This window comes from Lathamus discolor, chromosome 3 (assembly GCF_037157495.1).
Source record: "Lathamus discolor isolate bLatDis1 chromosome 3, bLatDis1.hap1, whole genome shotgun sequence".
Taxonomy (NCBI): Eukaryota; Metazoa; Chordata; class Aves; order Psittaciformes; family Psittacidae; genus Lathamus; species Lathamus discolor.
This window is the reverse complement of record NC_088886.1, coordinates 55317939-55340082: the sequence shown is the minus strand read 5'-3', so window position 1 is coordinate 55340082 and position 22144 is coordinate 55317939. Positions and strand designations below refer to the sequence as shown.

General features: G+C 41.9%; 1 protein-coding gene and 1 long non-coding RNA gene across 6 annotated transcripts in view; one reads left to right on the top strand and one right to left on the bottom strand.

Annotated features, from left to right (window-relative positions):
- The window catches only part of CFH (complement factor H), a 31019-nt gene extending 15722 nt beyond the window's left edge, over window positions 1–15297 (top strand). For all 5 annotated transcript variants that reach the window (XM_065675323.1, XM_065675322.1, XM_065675321.1 and 2 more), the window contains 17 exons: window positions 109–309; window positions 874–1050; window positions 2161–2337; window positions 3424–3603; window positions 3750–3923; window positions 4735–4917; window positions 6323–6505; window positions 7922–8086; window positions 9334–9513; window positions 10411–10617; window positions 11215–11391; window positions 12047–12223; window positions 13208–13384; window positions 13694–13876; window positions 13964–14164; window positions 14457–14654; window positions 14792–15297. In XM_065675323.1, coding sequence (XP_065531395.1) covers window positions 109–309; window positions 874–1050; window positions 2161–2337; window positions 3424–3603; window positions 3750–3923; window positions 4735–4917; window positions 6323–6505; window positions 7922–8086; window positions 9334–9513; window positions 10411–10617; window positions 11215–11391; window positions 12047–12223; window positions 13208–13384; window positions 13694–13876; window positions 13964–14164; window positions 14457–14654; window positions 14792–14811 — 2960 coding nt within the window. In that variant the 3' untranslated portion in view covers window positions 14812–15297. The remainder of the gene's footprint in view (window positions 1–108; window positions 310–873; window positions 1051–2160; window positions 2338–3423; window positions 3604–3749; window positions 3924–4734; window positions 4918–6322; window positions 6506–7921; window positions 8087–9333; window positions 9514–10410; window positions 10618–11214; window positions 11392–12046; window positions 12224–13207; window positions 13385–13693; window positions 13877–13963; window positions 14165–14456; window positions 14655–14791) is intronic.
- A 3241-nt stretch (window positions 15298–18538) lies between these two features.
- Window positions 18539–22142, bottom strand: LOC136012279 (uncharacterized). Its single transcript, XR_010611655.1, has 2 exons — window positions 22030–22142; window positions 18539–21892 (listed from the first exon to the last, which is right to left on the bottom strand). It is a non-coding gene; the product is annotated as an uncharacterized LOC136012279 (long non-coding RNA).
- Window positions 22143–22144: the final 2 nt, after the last annotated feature.

The window sequence follows — 22144 nt, the reverse complement described above, 5'->3', positions numbered from 1 at the left end:
GTCTGTCAGTTTCAGAAAACACTCAGTTGATGATGATGAATCTGAATTGTGCCTTGAGCATTTTGTCGTGCATGCGTTGATACTGTTGCTGTTAAATTCTATTTCAAGAGAAACCGTGTGACTACCCTGCTATAGAAAATGGCAGGTTATCTGACTCGCTGGAGTACTACAAAAGCTATTACTTTCCAATGAGTTTTGGGCAGCACGCTGATTACCACTGCAATACTGGTTATTCAACTCCGAGTGGAAGATACTGGGTTCGGATGGTCTGTTCTGAAAGAGGCTGGTCTCCAGAGCCAAAATGCCTCAGTAAGTGCATTTCCATTATATGCTCAATTCTGTCATGGTTATCAAAGGTCCGTGCATCAGAAATTGTGCCGATGGAGCACAAGATGGAACAAAGAATAGTTTATTAAAGTAGAACTGCTTTAGTTGACCCCTGGAACTGCACCCAGACTGCAATAGTATTAGTAGTATAGCTATAGTATTGCTTCAGCCATCTTTTTTGTGCTGAAAATCACTCAGGGCAGACATCAGCATTTTCAACCAGAGCCGACTATCCAGAGCTCATGTACATGACTCTAGATACACTGAAGTTAGCTGAGCTTGCTTATGAGCAACTAGGTAAGCAATATTGCTTAATAGACCACTTCATAGCACCTTATGTAGTGACTTGCAGTCCTGTTGATGTGATTCATCAGTCTTAAGGCAGTGCAGCAAAACATGCTTTCATTCCAGTTTTACTGTGAATGTCTTCTGGCGTTGAAGGCTACAGAAGGGTGCCTGTTTTTCGCTGTGTTCCTAAGAATTAATTTACCTGGCTTCTTGCTGTCAGATGTACTGTAGTTAAAGGTGCTTACCTTCCTTCTTTAGAAACATGTCAAGTCAGGAGCCTGGAAAATGGTTATTTCTCAAGTAGCCAAAACATTCACAAGGAAGGTGAAAGAGTTAAATATATCTGCAATGATGACTATCAGGCTGAACATGAAGATGGGGAAGTCACATGCACGAAGGGTGACTGGTCACCTCGTCCAAGATGTATCCGTAAAAGTGAGTGTCCTTGTATTTTGTTGCTGTTTCTAGCTGAAGCCAGTAAATCTATCATCACATCACCTACATTAATCCATCACTGTTCTAAGTCTAGGTGCTCTACAACTGGAATGCAATGCTGTGATTCTCTCAACTGTCTCGTGCAGCTCTCAGTCCCTGCATGCAGCTGAGGTCGCACGCTATGTGCGCAGTGTAACCCTGTAAAACATCCACATGTGCCTCATTCAGGTCTCTGTAAGCTCTGGGACGGCAGCCATAGTCTTTTTGTCTTCAGTAGTGAAATCTTGTTCTAACACGGTAATATAATACAGAGTTATCACTCCCCTTGCCTAACTTGTGTATAATGTGCCTCCTTTCAGCCTCCCACCGTGCCACCTGATCCTTGGTTCTCTTGCTTCCTTGCTAGTCAGCACCATACTGGAAGGGTGGGGAAATAGGAAGGTTACTTCTCCAAACTCCAGCTTTTGTTCCTAACTTGCGCCGAGCCTGAAATTGCTAGAATGTCTCACAGTGGCTTTAAATACTTCAGATAATGGTTTCATAGAAAGAATATTCAACTTGACTTCTCTTGAGCTATGAAAATATTTTTTTAGTAAAAAATTCCACCCTAAAAGAGGCACCGACTACAGAATGTTTCATGCTGCCTCCCACTGAGATCTTGAGATAGCAACGAGCCAGCAAAATAAAATCTTATGATTCCTAGGCTATTGTGGGTATCACTGATATAACACCCCCCCAAAACTGATGTGGAGTTTAAACTTTTGCAGCTCTTGCACTAAAGTGTCATTAACTCTGCTCCTCGCAGTGAAATATATCCTCAAGTGTTCCTCAAAGTGGTTTTTTTCCTATCTTGAATTACTTGACTCTCTAGTGCCAAATATTGCTATTTGTTGTGGTGTTGATTTCTGAAAACGAAGAAACTCCTTCACAAATGGTTTATCAGTAAGGAATTCGGCATACTATGGAAGTTTTCTTTCAGAATACAAGACCGGGCCCTGTCCAACCTGACCTTGAACACTGCCACGGTTGGGGCATTCACAACTTCCTTAGGCAACCTGTTCCAGTGCCTCACCACCCTCACAGCAAAGTCTGTCTGTCTGTCTCTTTCAGAAAAATGCCAGACCACCTATTTTGACAATGGCTATTTCTCCTCGCAAAAGAGAGTATTTAATATACGGGAGAAGGTCAACTACCGCTGTCGCACTGGCTTTGTAACTCCAGAATTACGAGAAACAGGAGCCACAGAGTGTCGAGAGAATGGCTGGACGCCAGCTCCCAAGTGCAGCAGTGAGTAGTGTAAAGTCTTCAGAGCTCCCTGTCACCGTCACAGGCACAGACGTGATGTGCACAGCCTTTTGTCATCTAGAGACAATTTTCGCTAGGCAGAGGGAGACTCAAACCAGCGACTGGTGCTCCAGAGATTGACTTTTCTGGGGCTTCAGGAAGTAAAGTGAGAATACATAAAGAGAACAAGAAAGGCAGGAAAATATCTACTGTCTTCTAGGTGAGCTGTCTTTTCGCACCTCTGTAGCATGAAGTAGGTGGCAATCACTGACCTCACCAGTGATTCTTACCTGATACAAGGTACATATGCCGAAATTTACTCCCAGTTCTCCCACGTTGCACAGATGGAAGATTTATGAAGAAATGCCTGTGAACCAAGGGATTCTTCCATAAACTTTCTTCAAGTGTGACCGGACTAGAGAAAAATGGGGTTCATTATTTGGAAATATGTTATCACTGTGCATAAAAAGCACTATATATATGGGTGCCCTGGTGTCAAAAAATCCATTTGTGAAAAACACCCGAGTGCTTTTACCTGAAAAAGTAATTACCTGAATAGGCTTCCATGCTGGTGTTGCCTTTCTCCTCTTCAGGTCTTCTTCCTCTCCTGAACATGGGTAGGAAAGATGAGACTTAATCTCCCTGTGTTATCATACCAAAGCTTGTAATACTGACCAGCTTTAGCTGATATCTTGTCCTTTTATTTCAGGTTGCCTTTACCTAGGATTTTGTGACTTCTTTTCCTACCCTGCTCACAAATGATGGTGGGAAACAGGAGTACAAACTATTTGCTATGACACCAATCAATCATAATGAAAATATGTAGTAAAGGGACTGAATCTAAGGAGGAACTATTTATGCAAGATATTACTTCTACACACGTATTTCTGAAAGTTAATGCAATTGATCCATCAATATGCTATATACAATACTCTACATTCATATTTTGACAATGCAGAACTTCTAATGTTTCAAATATACCAAGTAGTTCGGTAGGCTAGCACACGCTAAAGCACCTACAGAAATGGTGCTTCCAAAGGACGGTGTTTCTGGATCACAAAATGCGCTAACTTTTGTTTTATTCTACAGAGTCATGTAAAGCACCTCATGTGGACATTTTGAACTACCACGCAGATAAAACTGTGTTCATGCCTGAAGATACAATTGAGTATGCATGTTGGGAGGGATATCAGCCTGCAAATAATATGCCAACTGGTACCACAAGGTGTGGCATAAATGGTGAATGGAATCCAGAGCCCCGGTGTCTTGGTGAATATTGTTGTATTTGTTCTCTATATATTTTGTGAAACTTTCTTCTTAAAGATTATTTTTTGTTTGTTCTGTTCTAATCAGTAGCATTTTGTCTATTTTTTTGTAAGGTGCACATTATATGTTAAAATATTTTGTCTTTGTAGCAATCGAATGTGAAATGCTGACATTGCCCAATGGAGACTTTTCTCCCAAGAAGGGTAAATACCGCAACGGAGATGTTGTGAAATTTACCTGTACAAACAATTATGTGAGAGTGGGACCTGCCTCTACTCAGTGCTATTACTTTGGATGGTTTCCATCACCACCTGTGTGTAAAGGTAATTCTTCTGTTAACTTTGGTAGGAAATAGATGAAAATGCTTGGGTCCTAAAGTCTTCTGTGGACACCGTCTATAAACCAGTCTTGCTCCCAGGAGCAATTATCCCACCTTTGTCTCTAAAAGGGCAGGAACTTTGTATCATTTCATGTGTTTCGCTGTTTTATGTGAAAGATTCTGAACAGTTGAACTTTCGATGCTGAACTTTCGGTTAGCTTTAGTTACACCAACTGAAGTTTGGCAAGAACTGAAAGTGAGCTGGTAAATGAATTGTGCAAAATTCTGCTCAGGTTATTGAATTATGTGTGAAAAATTACTAATTTTTCTAAAAAGCATAAATAATGTGCAATGTGGCAGCCAGGTGTGATTAGTCTGAGTAATATACTCTCTTACTGTATCCTAAATGTGCTACATTATGCCACTGCCTAAATGTTGGTACCTTCTGTACCTTTTTCTGATCACATGACACTGAAGGAAAAAAAGCTGTTTTGGAGATGACACAGAGCTAGTTATTATTAAAAAACTGGGTTGGTTTTATCAACCACTTCTTTTATCATAGCAGGCAATTGACAGTACATGGAAATAAGAGAGTAGAGTGAGCCAGGATGATGCTTATCTGTTTGTGATCTCCAGCCCAGCACAAATCCAGATATTCAAAGGCATAAGCCAGTGACTTGTTTAACCTCTTCTACTGATTTTTCTTAACTTTAAACTACGAGTTCAATCTATTTTATGTTGCACTTAACATAAAACTGTGCTAAAAACAATGAGTTAGTATATGTTAGAGCATAGATTTGATCTCTTGATTTCAGTGAACGCCAAAGGCTGTGGGCCTCCACCTGAGATTACCAATGGAAGTATTGCTGATGCCTCTGTGAAACGGTCTCATCATGGGGACAGAAAGACATATCAATGCAACAGTGAACTGAAATTGGTTGGATCAAATGAAATAGAATGTGTTGACGGAGAGTGGTCATCTCCTCCCTCTTGCATTGGTAATCTATATAACTCATACTTGTGAGAAGTCTGTAATTCACTGTAGGCTAATACTTCACAGATATTTTCACAACTAAAATTACATATTTGCTGGTATAATACATTGTGTTCAAAATCATTATCATGGCTGAAAAGTAAATACACACTGTCTGGTAAAGCGAAAACCTTATTAGTAATACAGTTGAAATCTTAGAAGTCCAATAAAATAATTGTTGTGATTATAAGAAGAAAATAAATACATAATATGAAAGAATAATTATAAATATATAAATAGTACAGAATATCTACGTAATGCAAGGAATTTATAGTATAAAATTGCAATTGTTATATGCACACTTTCTCTTATTTACTCCTTTTTCTGGAAGAAAGTACCCAATTTCTGTGATGTCATTAGGTAGCATACATCAAACCTGAGGGTACAAATGTCAGTGACAGGAGCTGAAAAACTGCTTATGCAAAACTACTACTTGTTTGCTCAGACAGCATCTCAGAGTTAAAGTAGAACGGAATATTCAAGCCGAAAATCTGTAAATACAGAAAGTAATTCAAGGCATTCTTATGGCGCAGGATGATCTAACAGCACAACCAATAAAAGGTGCAGGTTTTATAGACTGGTGTACTCTGTCCCTATACATATACATTGTGACGCGTCTTCCATGAGCAACGCTGATGGATTAAAACTGTTCAGCGCTTAGCAGAAGCTTGAAAGAAGAGTGGTCCAAACTTGAGTGCAGGGTTGTTCAGATTCAGTGTTTGAGTTTATCATGTGTCTTCCCTCTCCCACATCCAGAGCAGTCATATGCCCTGATTCCCCTTTTGCACCTTTTTCCTGTTCAAAAAACCCCAATACTCACTTGCTGCCCTTATGTGTGCTGTCACTACCTCTGCAACACTGACAGCCCAAAGCAGGAAACTTCCTGTTGTCACACAGAGATGACAGCGCTGCAGCCCTCTAAGTGATGATACAGTGGTTTTCACTTCTTGTGATAGTACTAACTGCAGGTGCACATTACAAATGTCTAGTTGGATAATCAAGTATAATTTTGACTGATTAGATCCACGTGAGCTGGATTGATCCCACTCAGGGATCCACGTGAGCTGGATTAACTGAAGGTTTTCTTACACTTTAGGGTTTACATACCAATGAAAAACAGATTGGGGAAATTACTGTTAGCTGAAAGTAGTTGTGGAGCATGCTGTGGAGTTACCACAGTGATGGAAAAGGAAGGGAAAAAACAGGAGATGGATTTAGTACACTGACTAAAGGATACACATACTCCAGCCACTGTTACAATTAATGGGAGTAGGTTTGCCTCACGAAATGGAAATATTTTTATTTAAGTTCTTTCAGTATTCATATATGACTCCAGTATTATTGTGGAATACTTCTGCTGTTTTCAACAGAAGACAAAATGCCATGTGGATCTCCTTCCTCTATTCCGAATGTTGTTCTTCATCAGGAAGACCAGCCGCAGTTTTCCCATGGTGATGAAGTAATGTGTGGATGTAAAGAAGGCACTGGCAATTCTGAGGAAATGAAAATAAAATGTCTTAATGGGGAATGGAAGCCTTTACCGCTTTGTGTTGGTATGCTGCATCCATACATACTATTTCTGTAATATTTCAGATCTGAGTGAAACATAAATCTATTTAAAAGTTCAAGGATTTCAGCTATCAGCACACAGCCAAGGCTACTATAGATCCATGCATCTCAAGTAAGTCCTTCATCCTGGAAAGACTCCACACCTACAACTCTGTAAGCACTCTGAGTAGGTTTGGTGAAGGGAATGGACTCTTGCGTAGTGGGTAAAATCAAGTATAGGCGTACAGGTGTACATCGTTTGTGTATGGTGGCTTTTACCCATTTTCCAGTGTTCCTCCCTAGTAAAAACCTTTCAGAAGCCTTGGGACATACCTGCAATAAAGTAGCATGCCTGCTGCATTGATTACTTGTAGTTTCATGTCTCTTTGTACTACTTTGATTTTTGAAACCCTACTGGGAAGTAAAAATTACATTAGTAACCAAAGTGTGCTAGGCTTTTATGTGGATTAGTCCTTTTTAATTAGAACCAAATTAGAACCAAAATTAGAACCATTTTTATGTGGATTAGTTGTTTTCTGATCAGTAGTTTTCTCTTTTTTTGCATCTTTCCATTTAGTTTTGCAGTGCGTAAGTTGGATGAAAATAATGCCTTTTCCTGACAAAAAGGAAAAAATTACATTGGAGTTAGTAATTTAAGAAAAAAGCAATACTGGACAAGAATAACTCTTGTCTGTGAAAAATCACTCCAGCCAATTGCTTGTCTTTCTTTAACAGAACACATATATTCAATTCTTGGTTCCTCCTTTCTTTTGAAGTCATTTTATATTCATCAGTGATTTGAGAACGCTGTGCCTTTATTTACAATTACGCTGAGGTTTGAATCAGGCACAAAACACGGTCTGATGAGCTTTCACAATCAGCTTGTGTTCTGACTCTCAGAATCATCGGTAGAGGGCATGAAACACAGAATCACAGAATCCCAAGGGTTGGAAGGGACCTCAAAAGATCATCTAGTCCAACCCCCCCACAAGAGCAGGGTAACCTACAGTTACACAGCTACATTTCCACAGGAGATTGACACCTGATACATATACAATGTGGAGCAGTACTTCCTTTATGCTCCTGCTTCTACAAGCTGCTTCTTGCTCATCTTACTCTTGTTTTATAGTCTTAGGGAAGAAAAGGATTACTAGGTTTTGTATTGTTTACTGCACCCAACAAAAGGGAAACTGCCAGCATAAAAACAAATGCTTTGTGAGGTGGAGCAGCCTCATCTTTAGATATCTGGAGCAAGCAATCATTCTGTTACTGTAATCTAGGAATCTTAGGGGTTACTTCACAGTACAGTAAAAAACGTAACTCTTTCACATGGACATGCATTAGGAAACTGATGACCTCTTCATCACAGAATGCATGTGTATGTTTCGGTGTTTTCACTCTTTTTGTTGATTTTTTTCCAGATCCATCCCCTCAGTGTGTTCTTCCAATGGGTGTTGAGCTTCGCAAGTCAAAAAAGGAGGCTGGGTTCCCTGGAGTTATACGTTACACATGTACAACAGGTGACAGAAAGATTAAAAATGCAGCCTGCGTGTCTGGAAGATGGTTACCAGAGATTGAATGTACAGGTATGGGTTTAGATTTGCATGCATTTTCTTCTTTTTATGGAGGAATGATAAATGCTTATTATTAAGCCTTCTTAGCATTGCTGTGTCACCAGTCTGAAATAGGAATGCTTACATATAAGCTTGTACGTATGCTTACTCAGTAATATGCTAAGGGATAGTAATGAATAATTACAGCAATCACTTAAACAGCTAACTGGGTTTAGAGATGCACGGCTTTAGTGAGCCTGACTTAATCATGTGTACTCTGACAATGGAACAGTTGGCACTGCCACTTCTGATGTGAGGAAAGACGCAATGGCAAATTTAAGCTCAGTTCTTTAAAGCTCAGTTCTTCAAAGGGTCTGTACTGTGGCGCAAATGAGAGTAGCGCATAGCTGAAGCTCAGGCCAAAGTTCCTTTATTTCCTGGAAACACTCAAAGCTTTTCTAGTCCTGAGTTTGCTTTTTTTTTTTTTTTTCAATTTCCTTCTTTGTTTTCCCTGTATAGCAGAATATTGCCTGTAGAAGGCATGACTGTGAAGCAATCATCGCCTCACTGCCTGCTTTGATTATGCCAGATTCACGGGAAATGATGCATGGAAGTGGGAGAAGTAGACAGAGGGGCAGTCACTCAAGGGAGCATTCCATTTCAAAAACAAGTGTCCCTATCTTCTCTGTTTTCTGGAGCCACTAGAAGCAACAAACGAAGTGCTAGAGGTCTCCCTCCAGATCTCCTTCTGAGATCTACTGCCTTCCCTCCCTTTTTCTCTCCTTTGGTAGGAGCAGCCCTCTGTTCCTTGAGTGGCAAAATTGAAGTTTATTTCTTTGTTTCTGTTTGTGATTCTTATTTAGCTCTGTTACCAGATGAGTCTGAAGAAAAAAAAAAAAAAGCCCACAAAGTGAAACAAAACAAAACAAGAACCTCCAGAGCTGGTCCAGGTTTCCTAAAGTAGCTCACCATAGAGAGGAACAGGGAAAGCACACAAGAGTGTGCAGCTGTTTGTAAAGGAAAGGAAGGACTACAAAAAGCTCCAGCATCAACCGATGTAGGCAATGGTCTTCTCTAAGTTGGAAGCACATACGCATCCAAAGGCAGTTCTGGCATTTCTGAAGCAGAACGAAATGATCATGATTGATGTTGAATAAGCTTGAGATAACTACTGAAGAATTATCTGCTGCCAGTGTTTTCCTGATTGCTTGTCTTGTAATCTGCATTGAACTGTTCCACTTTATCTTATGTTTTGTTATAACACGAGTATGTGTCCTTAGCTGAGGAAAGCGCATGCCCACCTCCACCTCAGGTGCCTCATGCTCAACAGACAACAGTTGGAAGAAACTACAGGAATGGGAGTAAAATATCTTTTTCGTGTCTGAAGAGTTTCCAGCTCATTGGCGTGAATGAAATAACATGTATAGAAGGGAAATGGCAATCACCACCTCACTGTGTGGGTCAGTAGTGGATTCTTTTTCCTATTTATTTTGTTATGAATTTCTGTGTTATGCATTTACCGTCGTCATTAACAGCTGAATGGTAGTGTTTATGTTAATATTATCATGAACAGGTAACTGCAGAAAAGCAATAGAACGAAGTTGCTAAAGAAAGTGCAGTTAACCAACTGCTGGAGAGTAAATCTTTTCATGTACGCAGACTTATCTATCTGAGGTGGGAAATGCAACTTTCAGGCAGACCCTCAAGAGCTGTGTGTTTGTTTGTTTAGTATGATGCAGAATGGGTTGGCACAGTTTTGACTAGCAGCCTTTAATAGTGTCATGTTGAAAATATCAGTAGTATCTGTTATTTAGTTATAGTAGCATCAATCTTTGGTTTGGAGTTGAGATTTCTCTTTCAGTTTTTTGAGCTTCACAGAAACTTAATCCATTGTATGTATCAGGAAATACATTCTAATACTTCATCATTTCTCTTTTTGATTTTGATTTTCATGTCATCACAAAACTGCACAGGACATTGTTATAACTTTATTAATGGCGGAAAAACTTAATAGCTATCATTCTAGAAACTCACCTTCAGTGTCCCCAAACAAGATAATGTCTCTTCTATTTCTCTGCCTATGAAATGTTCCCCATTCTTCATGCTAAGCTGTAACTGTATCTCTTTGCTTTGAACAACTGGAAATGGCTGTAATTTGGTAGAAAGGAAAAGAGACAAACCCCACATAGAAGGGAGAGAGAAGTTTTGCTCTGTGTGTGTTATCTATTTTTTCATCTTCCTTTCAAGCCAATTAATTTAAGTTTGGATTATTTCTTTGTCTTTGACATTTAAGACAGCACATGCCATGAGGATATTGTCTTACATTTATTCATGTATGTTCTACATATATGTTTTAGAAAGCCCCTGTTTGCCACCACAACCCATAGAATGTGCTGATGATCCCAGGCTGGAAAATCAAAACTTAAAAATTAAAAAAGAAGGGAAAACAATTTATCTGGCTGGTGCCAGACTTAAGTATGCTTCTCGTCCTGGATACAAGTTGGACGGACCATCGGAGATAACGTGTTCTATGGGAAACTGGACTTCAGCTCCTACATGCTTGGGTAATATCAACAAATATTTGGGTTTTTTTGAAGTTCATTTAGCCATGAAATAGAAATAAGTTGAAACAGGAGGTTCAATAGTAAGTGCCAGTAACTCCTTTTTTTGCTATGGAATCTTATCAGCCTCATGGATGTCTTCAGAGCAGTCCAGATTGGATATAAAACTGACTTTTGTCTTCAGTTTAGCTGTTAAATTTTCCCTCATTCTCATGCAAGCTATATTCAGTTCATATCTCTTCCAGGTGGGTCCTGGGCACATCCGCACAATGCAAGGTTCTGTTTACTACACTAAAGCCTAGGAGCTGCTTTGGTGCTTTGGTGGTGGAAACCTCTTCAGTGCAGTAGGGGACAGAAGACTTCTTTGTTAAAATTTTGCCTGGCATGGTTAGGAACAGGATCTATATCTTTCAGTGACTGAAGTCCATGCCTGTTTAGGGGAATGATTTATTTAATCTTCCACGTGCTACCTATTACATGAAATCCACTGTCAGAGGATGACTGTGATGATGTTAGAAAAAGCTCACTAAAGCATCTGTTTGTACACTCATTCTATGTCTATCACATTAGCACAAGCATCAGCTTTCTGTATCTTTGCAGAAATGCCATGTGGAAGTGTTCCAGAAGTTGCCAATGCTCAAACAGAAGGCAGAAAAAAGGACGTTTATGAGCCTGGTGAAACAATTCGCTACCAGTGTGATGTGGGGTTCCTGATTGTTGGCCCCCCTGAAATTATTTGCAGAGAGGGAAATTGGACAGCACTGCCCCTTTGTGAAGGTATAGGTTCTGCTTCTAACTAGTCTGTGATCCTTCTTGGTCTTTCATGTTGTGGATTGAAATAGCTTCAACTCGGGCATGCAGGTGAGTCAGGCCAGTAGAGCCACAAGGTGACTTGCTTTGGATGGGCTGCTACAACTCCTCTTTTTCTGGCTCAACACAAACAAAAAGCAGGGTCTATGAGCAAAGAAGCATTTCCTCTGTGGGCAAAAGCTAGTAGCTAAAGTTCCTCTCTCTGCTGAAATTAAGCAGGCAGAGGATTATGGAGGGATGGATGCAGAATGCACAGGAGGGGACAGCTTGTGGGGTAATGTGTCTTATGTTCACATCACTAAGCATGTCGGTAGCTGGAAGTTACTTTCAAACAGTAAAGAAATCACTTAACTCTACAGCACTTTAACACACGATGCTGTACGGCGCCAGTCAGTACATTTGGGGAATCTCTACAACTCCTTTTCTCTTTTAGTTGCTCTAGGCAAAAATAGTGTTGTGTGGCAAAGCAGTGCAGAATAATAAAGACCATAACATCTTACTTTACTTCCTGTACAAAAATGGTCTATAATACACAAACTGTTTTTGTTCTTCAGGAACAATAATGCTCTGGAATGCAAGGCCTGTGATTTTTATATTGCTGCTGCTCTACTGCTCTTTTCAGATGTTACGTGTGGAGCTGCACCTGAAATTCCGCATGCGCACATCACAAGCACTCAACAGGAGAGGTATCTGCCCGGTGCCAGAGTGCACTTTGAATGCGAAAGCAATTTTCAGATGATGGGTGGAAATTATGTCACGTGTACAAATGGAGAATGGTCACAAGCACCAACTTGCAGAGGTAGGAATCTGTGCTTTGGTATCGCCCGTTAGCACAGGGGGGACTGTTAGTCTCCCTAAACACTAAAGACTCTACCTTTTGTACTTCACTTTGCGTACCACAGCTTAGTACTTGCTGTTCCTTCCTTGAGCACCACTTTACTGTAGCTTGATGCTTCTAGAAATACTGGGGATCTTTTCGTCAGTGCCAAAAACGTCTTGGAGAAGCAGAGCCTGAGCTGCGCTGCTCTGTCATTCTGCAGTACGATGCTGCTGTTTCCCCAGAGGCTGCCGTTTCAGCCCCCCTCTGTTGAAAGACGCATGAGGGCTCCTCTGTCCTGTCCAAACCCGCCAGGGAGCACCGGAATGGAAGAAGCCGTAGGGGAGGGAAACGCTTGTTCTTCTCCAGGGCTCCGCTCTGACGGATGCAGATCCCAGCAGAGACTCAGATCTAAGCCGTGGTAGATCTGCTGGGGCCATGAGGTGGGAAGAGTGCTCCCGTGACAAGGAACCGTCAGGAGCTGTGCTCCTGCCCCAGCCCAAGTCTGGGCAGCGCGGGGTGAACAAGAGCTCCTTGGCTTCCACACATCCCCATGGAGCTGACTGCGCTTACCCGTCCCTGGGCAGCGCTGACGAGCTCACCCAGTGCTGCCACTGCTCCGGAGCTCAGATTTCCACAGAGCACCAGCCTGCTGCTACCCTGCGATTTCCAGGCATTCCAGGGCTCCCTGGGAGGGACGTGGGTGCGCAGGAGGGCCGGCGTGGCCTCTCGTGCAGCCCGGGGTAGCTACAGAAGCAGCGGCTGTTTCTGGGAGCTCTCGTTGGCCCTGCCTTGTGCCGAGGGCCCCAGAAAGAGTGCTCTCTGCCACTCCATCGCTGCCTCCACAGCGAGCTCCTGGAGCTGCGACCCACCTGAGGCAGAGAATGCGGGCAGAAGCTGGGGCAAGGGTGCAGAGGGGAGCAGCTCCAGCCCTGCAGCCGTGACTGCAGCCGTGTCTCGTTTCAGATGTGACGTGCAAACCTCCTCCTGAAATCGCTGGCGGGAAAGTTCACGGTGTTAAGAAGTCGAGGTACCTGCCTGGGGAGAGCGCCCGCTACCAGTGCTGGCGAGGGTTTGAGATGAGCGGGGCTCCCACCGCAGCGTGTCGGAACGGCACCTGGACAGAGCTGCCCACGTGCACAGGTCATTTCTCTCTCTCTCCATACAGTCGCCTGCGGGTGAGACTGTCCTGGAGCTGCCGCCGGGGCTTTTACGTCTCCAGTTCAGTCTCGTTGCTGCGCACAGACACAATGGATCTGGTGCTCCCGGAAAAAGCCCTTTTGCTGGGCTCTGCTCAGATGAGTTTGGCAGCCGAGGGACCCGCGTGGCTTCAGTCGATAGGGACACATCCACAGAGTGGGGCTGGGAGCAGTTGGTGGCCAGGCCTGATTTTGAGAGGCAGCCCTTGACTTCCAGGGCTCTCTCTCTGATTGAGTGGGAATTTCCTTCCAGGGAAAGGTGGGAAATGTGGCTCGCCTCCGGTTATTGAAAACGGAGACCTTCTGTCCTTCCCCATGCAAGAATACCCGGAGGGTGCAACTTTGGAATACAAATGCCCAGACTTCTACGTCCTGGAAGGATCTCCGACTATCACCTGCACTAATGGGCAGTGGACGAGCCCCCCAGTTTGCCTAGGTAGGCTGAAGCATGTGCTGTGGGGGGAAAAATGCTGCGTCTAGTGAGTGTGTATGGAATGATGACACCTTCTTTTGCCTTTTCAAGTTGCCTGTACGGCATCTGAAGAAGACATGGGCAGAAACAACATTGAGCTGAAATGGACCAGGGGAAGCAAGCTGTATTCCAGATCCGGTGACTTTATTGAATTTCGGTGTAAAAGAGGCTATATGGAGGACCCAGCCTCTTCCCCATTCAGAGTAGAGTGTTTGGAGGGGACATTAGAATATCCCCAGTGCAAGCCAGCAAGTAAGTCATCTCCACTTCGGGCAGAGCTTAGGTGCATTGCTATTGCATTTTCAGTGCTGAAGGCAAGGGCAAAGCCTTTAGGTGTCCTGGGAGAATGCCAAGTGGTGATCCAGGGTGCGAGAGCATCCTGTAAGCTGCAGGCAATGAAGGGTGGTGCTGTTGATGGCTGTACCTGAGCTGGAAAGCCTGCCTGGCAGAGGGCCCTGGGGCTCGTGCCAGAGCACCAGCATTTGCAGAGCATCAGTTATCCATTATGAGGTCTACAGGCAAATAACGAAAGTACTTTTTTCAGGGGACTGTAGACTGAATGAGAGGTTGATGGAAACGAACCACATTCGACTGCAGTCATCAAGCTGGTCAAGGCCCTCCACCTTCGTCACTGGGGAGTATATTTTGTTTGAATGCAAATGGTTGTACCAGCAAGTTTCACGCCCTGAGAAATTTAGAGCAGTGTGCCGGGATGGAGTGATCACGTACCCTACGTGTGAATGTACGTGCTCGGTGCCCAGGACACAGCAGGGCTGCATGAGGCAGCTTTGCTGAAATTTCCTGTCCATTGCTCCGAGGAGCCCCAGCGGTGTGTGTCAGGCTTGGTCTTCATGCTTTTTTCTCTTTCCTCTCTTCCAGACGCAGGGGTTTTTGGATGAATGGAATTGTCACAAAGGATCCCAACTCTATCAATGAAGGATCTCCACCGACCTTGTGATTTGAGCTTAATTTTTCCTGGCAATTCCCATTCTCTTGCGTTTTCTTTGCAGCTTAAGCAATGTTCTGTCTTGGAATTTGTTATGGTTTTTATGATCCATTTGTTATGATTGTTTTTGTGATCCTTTTTTTTATGATGTATTTGCTATGATTTTTATTATCCTTTTTATGTAAATGCATTTACATTTTTTAAATGTGTTTACATTTCGTAAATGTGTTTACATTTTGCCTATCCAAATGGTTGCATTTGCATTTTATCCAGTCTGCATTGATCTCATTGTTTGTTAGTTTTATTAACCATCGTGTCCTGAAATAGGCTGCCTTCGGTGGCATACGGCGACAGGAATTTAACTCTTCAATATTCATGTGGAGTATTAATACAGGCTGATTTCTCTGCAAGGAAAAATAAAATACCTTTGTTTCCTTTGCTGGATGCTAATGTATATTTCCAAACAGCTAAATCTCTGCTTTGGCAGTCCCATAACCAAATATCTGGACATATTGTCTGTGATGTGAAGATAGCAAAGTTGACCTGACTTTGTGAGCACAGACAGGTCTTTTCTTGTAGGGACCTGGAGGGGAGGGAGTCCTTCTGCTTAAGAGCAAATAAATTGACACTGAATGTCCTTTAGAACAATGGGCTCCAAAGTGGGGAATAGGCACCGCTTGGGGGTTGGAATTTCAGCCAGTGAGTTGCAGGAAGAAAATATTAGAACTTCTATTTATAATTATTTTTTGCCAAAGCAAAAAAAAAAAAAAAAAGATTTGACATTGGTGATTTCACTTGGTCTGCATGTGAGAGGGTTCAGTGTCACATATGGTACTGATGGGGGAGATCAGGTGCTCCACAGTGCAGAGCTGTTCACAGCGGCACCCTCACTCATTCATTCACCTTCAGCGTATTGCAATGCATTGTAGTTTATATGCGCCCATTTAAGTGTATATTTGTGGATTATATTTAGTTTTAACGACACAGAAGATAACACGTGAGCAAACAAGAAAGTGATAAATCTGACGCTTCTAATATAAAGTCTTCATGAGCCACATTATGAGGTAAAAGATATTGTCTCTCTAATAACACCTGACCGGAAGTCAATCCAAAAAAAATGAAAATTGTGAGGAAGAGTATTTGAAATAAGGATTTAAATCCACTGCTGTTAATGATGAATGGCTATAGCCAGGGTAGGACAAAGAACAGAGCTGGCGACCTGGTGGAAATACAAGAAAACTGTATGCAGTGTTAATAACAGAATGAGAAGAAATCTTGAGTATGAACACGAACAATATTAACCATTGTTATGAATACAGATAATGCAGTGAGAAACAGAACAGTGATCAGCTAACTCACCTGTACTGAAAAGTCCAAGTAAAAAAACCATCATGAAATCCAAGTTGTGCAAATGCAAACACTTTTTTGAGCACCTCCTGTGCTGCTGCACTGAAGGGATGTTGCTGGGAGTACTCACACTTTTAAAGCGAGTCTTACTGCCTTGGCAGGAGAGCAGAGCACTGCCCCACTGCCACCTCACTGCAGCTCCTTTTTGTTGTAAGGCATTTCGGGAATACCAGCTGCAACTCTGTTTTCTCGAGAACACCAGTGACAGCACATCAGCCAATGTAAAATCCCTGTGAAGTTGTGAAGTTATGAAGTTAGAAACAAACAAAGAAACATAAAAGCCAAATACACCACCACCATCTTTTTCTTCCCTCTTTCCCCACCTCTAGCAAAAAGATACAATGGAATTACTTTCTTTGGTTGTGAGCATAAACTTTCTGGTAAACAAGTGTGTGTCTTTCTCACTGCAAGAATAGTGTTCAGATGAGTAGTTTCCCTACCACCAGTGAATTAAATGTTCAGTCCTTTGTTTGGTGTCACAGTTCAGTATTTATTTTGTGGGTGCGAGCTTACATGTGAGAAATCAATAAGGAATTTGATACTTTAATATGCAAAGCAGAATTAAGGAAAATTAAGGTAATGTTATGCTTTACTCAGGTTACTGAGAAATACCAGTTTCAGGATGCAGGATCTCAAGAACAGTTTGATTTCTTTTCTAAAACAAGACAGTGAGGGCAGGGTTCTGGCTGTGATGACACTGATGCAGTTCTTCGTGTGGATGACACAGTGTGACCGTGACAAAATATCTCAGACCCATGCTTTGGTTGCCAATCTACAAAATGTATAAACCTTACTTATGCCCAAGAGACGTCTTCTGTTATTAATAAAATAAAGGAGTTGCTTTATATTAATCTTATTGAAAAGAGAAATAGTGCTTTGTTATGGTAGTACAGACAGCAAGTGAGAGGCCAGCAGAAACTTGCTTCTACTGCTGGTTATCTCTGTCTAAATTTCAGCAGCAAATTAATCCATAGATTACACAGATCTTTGACTGACATTTTTGTACTCAATTAACCAATATGAGCAGCCAAAGTGTTACAAATGCTTCAGTCACATAAGCAAAGGCTATTCTCATTCAAACCTGCTGTCTGGTCATTTTCAGAGACAACGTGAAAAATTCCCAGGAACTTCGTGTTTCTTTAGAGGAAAATGCAGGAAGAGTTATGAATCTAGTTATCAGTGGAACCCCTTTTTGTTGTTACCAGATGGCTGGTTGTTACCTTTAACATAGGGAAGAAGTGGACCACACCACCTAAATGTACAGCCATTGATCTTTCACTCTAGAGTCTTGTATTTTATAATGTAATAAAAAATGGCATTGGGAAACACTGATCAGTCAAATAGTTTGGTGGTCTTCTTTCACTTAGGATGGATGCTGCAAACAATTTACTCAGGCTGTTCAGAAGACTGAGACAGAATAGGGTTTAGTTCATTAACAAATGAACAGTCAAAATGCCGCACACAATCATAATTCTATGCTTGTCTGAGAAAGCCACAGCACCATGCTTTATACTTAGGTAGGCAAAAGATAGAATCATAGAATCATAGAATAGTTAGGGTTGGAAAGAACCTCAAGATCGTCTAGTTCCAACCCCCCTGCCATGGGCAGGGACACCTCACACTAAACCATCCCACACAAGGCTTCGTCCAACCTGGCCTTGAACACTGCCAGGGATGGAGCACTCACAACCTCCCTGGGCAACCGATTCCAGTGCCTCACCACCCTAACAGGAAAGAATTTCCTCCTTATATCCAATTTAAACTTCCCACTTCCCCTGTTTAAGTTTTAACCCATTACCCCTTGTCCTGTCACTACAGTCCCTGACGAAGAGTCCCTCCCCAGCATTCCTATAGGCCCCCTTCAGGTACTGGAAGGCTGCTATTAGGTCCCCACGCAGTTCTGTCCCTGAGCACAAGCATTCACAAATCACAGAATGGACCTCTGGAGGTCATCAGCCCTCCTTCTCAGGCAGGGTCACCTGGAGCAGGCTGTCCAGGACCATGTCCAGAGTGCTCCTGAATATCTCCAAGGAAGGAGACTCCACAACCTCCCTAGGCAAAAGAAGTATTTCCTGAATTTCACAAGGGGTCTTGTGTTTCAGTCTGTGCCCATTGCCTCTTGTCCTGGCCCCCCGAAAAGAGCCTTCTCTGCACCCTCCCTTCACGTGTTTAGAGATATTGATGAGATCCCCTCCGAGCTCCCCTTTTTTAGGCTAACCAGCCTTCTTCAGGATGAAGAATAATTTGTAGGCAAGGAAACTAGTCACGACCACCAGAATGCAAAGGTAATTTGTCTTCTAGTTCTAAAAACAGCCTGTGAAGAATCTGGTTTTGCTTACTGCTGAATATAAGCTTAATTTTCTGTAAATGTTATGCATCTAGTAACATTTAGTGCACTAAAACACATTGTGCCTTTTCAGTTCTTCTTGTAACACATCTGAAAATATGTTCTCACTTTGTGATTTGGAGCTGTCGGCACACCTTGTGTGGAAATACAGAAGGCACACCTTCCACCATCCTGGAAAAAGACTTCCATCGCTCTGCTCTTCCTATGCTCACAGCGATATGATATTAAATGTGGATATGGTATGTGAGTCTAACAGTCCCACTGCTTTCAAAGGGAGTTCTGGGTAAACAGCAGTTCACAGCCTCGAGGTGTTCGTCCCGTGATCATGCTGAGAAATTTCACCTGCTTCCTCCTGAAGCTTAAAGTAAGAACTTCAGTCTTCTCCTTTCTGGTCTTAGACATGTATGAACATGTTTCTACCTCAAAAATAAAGGAGAAAAATTAAAAAAATACTTGGAATTCTAGTTCTGAACAGAAAAAAAAACCCAAAGAAACATTCCTTATTTCAATGTGAATGAAATGCAACTATATCAATCTTAATGTACCACATCTGCAACCAAGCGTCAACAGCAATAGCATCTGCAGTGCTATAGGGCATCCATCCGTACACCTGCATAAAACAACTAAGTCAAGGTGATCACAAAGTAAAGAGCTCTTTGCTGGCATCAGTCAACCTGTCAGCCAGCCAGCAAAATATCAATCAAGAATAGATCAAATTCTCCATCAAATTATCAGATGGAAATATTACCTATAAACATGCAAAACCCTCTCCTCATTTATCACTATTATAAAAAAAAAAAAGTACAGTCACTGTTTGGTATAAATTTGAGATTATTTGATTGATGCTGATTGTCTTGAAAACAGATACGCTTCCACCATCTGGGAGATGGTGACTTCCACCTCCTTTTGATAATGGACATAAATATCACTCTTCTTGAAAGAGTATACACCAGCTTCAACAGTGCAATATGGATATCTCTATTTCTGTGAAATCAAGGAAAATAATATTGTCAGATAAAATGCCGGCTGATGGAGAGACCTACTAGTCAGGTTGTTAAGTGTGTTTGTTTTGTAAAATGAGATGCATGCAAAAATACCCACCATCGTAACAGAAAGAGAAAGATACTAGAAAGATACAGAAGAGATACTTACATTTATAACATAAACTGCCTTTCTATGGCAGCCCCCAAACCTCAACAAACCACAGAGGAAAAACGCATAAGATTTTATATGAAGAGAACCTCTGTACCCTGATTTTCACTAAATAGGCATGCAAAAGAGAAAGAGCTTTTTAAGACAAAAAGTAAAGATTAAAGAAAAAAAATCATTCCTGACCATGAACATTATTAAATCCATACTGTCTTTTTAATTAAGCCATTAATTTTTCATTCCATTAGCAAAACTTATGCTACCTTAATTTATTAAAACATATAATCAAAAGTGATTATGCTTTGCCTGTTTTCTTAAGAAGGAAAGAATTCTATTGTGCACTAAGGTAAAATACTGAGAGACAGGAACTACCTGAATTACGATTTGGAAATCTAATTCTTAAACCTGTTACCACAGAAGAAGAGGTAACTTACATAGCCTTTTTTTAATTTCACTTCTGCTGCTCTCACTAGATACAAACAACACTAACCTAGAATGGATTTCAAAGAACGTAAATGGTTTTGCTTACTGTGGGGCCTAAGGGTGCTATCCCTGTGAGAGTTACACCCTCAGCACTGCATTGCCAAGGACACTGCCACAGCAAAACAGCCCTCAGTGAGTGTGCCCAAGCCTCTGAGGCCCTTTAGCGACATAACCCCCCTGGATGTACACATAATGCTGGACGTTCATCTGTGAGCAGAGGACAGGATGGGCTGGATTACAGAAATGAAGACAGCATCTTGTTGATAAACACTGAGGCAAAGGATGCATTAAGTACTTGAGCTCCATGTGGGGCTGCTGTCAGCAAATCACCTACCCCATTTAGGGACAGGTGAGATTTTTATTGTTTTAATGCTAGTGTAGTAATAGATTATCTTCTTCTGATCCTTGATAGCCCTTGCAAGTGTCACTCTAGGGAAGCTTCAGCTTTCTTAGCACTATTCATACAGGCTAAGTCAATGCCATAGACAGTTGGCCTCGTAACCTGTTTTTCACCTCAATCTCTGGGAACTGATTTCTACTTCAAAGATCTACAAGAAGTCCCTGCTTAGTCAAGCCACTGTCCTGATAAATGTGGTTTTCCTCCTGAGTGCCAGAATTGAATATTTTTGTGCTTGGAAGATTGTGTCCTCCAAAGACCTGTAAGCTTTTCTGGACTCCACTACCACTCTCCCAAGCAATCCCACCTACCTGTTTCCCAAATAAGCCAAAATCTGCTCTCCTAAAGTGCATGATTTACCCAGCTACCTGCTTTGCTCTCTCTCCCATAAATCACAAAATCTATGAGTGCATGGTCATCACATCCAAGGTTGCTATTGATTTCCACAACCTCAGATAGTTCTTCCTTGTTAGTGAACAGCAGACAGAGCTGTGCACTGTGCAGATTGGCCCATCCAAGACCTGGACCAAGAAGTCAACCCCATTTCTATCCAGAAATTCCCATTTCTTGCATCCCAATATCTTGCTCTTCCAGCAAATGTCAGGTAGGCTCATGCGGCCTGTAAGAACTAGATCTATGATCTAGAGACTTCCCTGAGTGATTATAAAGGACACTCCACAAACTTCCTCTTCATGACCAAGCGGTCAGGACACTCACCTCTGCCATGACCCTAGGGTAGTTTTCAGGCAAGTGCATGGAGTTGAAGCTAGGAGCTAGAATAAGGCCAAATACACTCTACTTGCTAATAATTAAAGTACCTGCAGGATTTCACTCTTGTCTTTGTAAACCACCAAAGCCAGCCTATTTTAGGACATGATGGTTAATGAAACTAACAATGAGATCAATGCAGACTGGATAAAATGCAAATGCAACCATTTGGATAGGCAAAATGTAAACACATTTACGAAACGTAAACACATTTAAAAAATGTAAATGCATTTACATAAAAAGGATAATAAAAATCATAGCAAATACATCATAAAAAAAAGGATCACAAAAACAATCATAACAAAAGGATCATAAAAACCATAACAAATTCCAAGACAGAACATTGCTTAAGCTGCAAAGAAAACGCAAGAGAATGGGAATTGCCAGGAAAAATTAAGCTCAAATCACGAGGTCGGTGGAGATCCTTCATTGATAGAGTTGGGATCCTTTGTGACAATTCCATTCATCCAAAAACCCCTGCGTCTGGAAGAGAGGAAAGAGAAAAAAGCATGAAGACCAAGCCTGACACACACCGCTGGGGCTCCTCGGAACAATGGACAGGAAATTTCAGCAAAGCTGCCTCATGCAGCCCTGCTGTGTCCTGGGCACCGAGCACGTACATTCACACGTAGGGTACGTGATCACTCCATCCCGGCACACTGCTCTAAATTTCTCAGGGTGTGAAACTTGCTGGTACAACCATTTGCATTCAAACAAAATATACTCCCCGTTGCG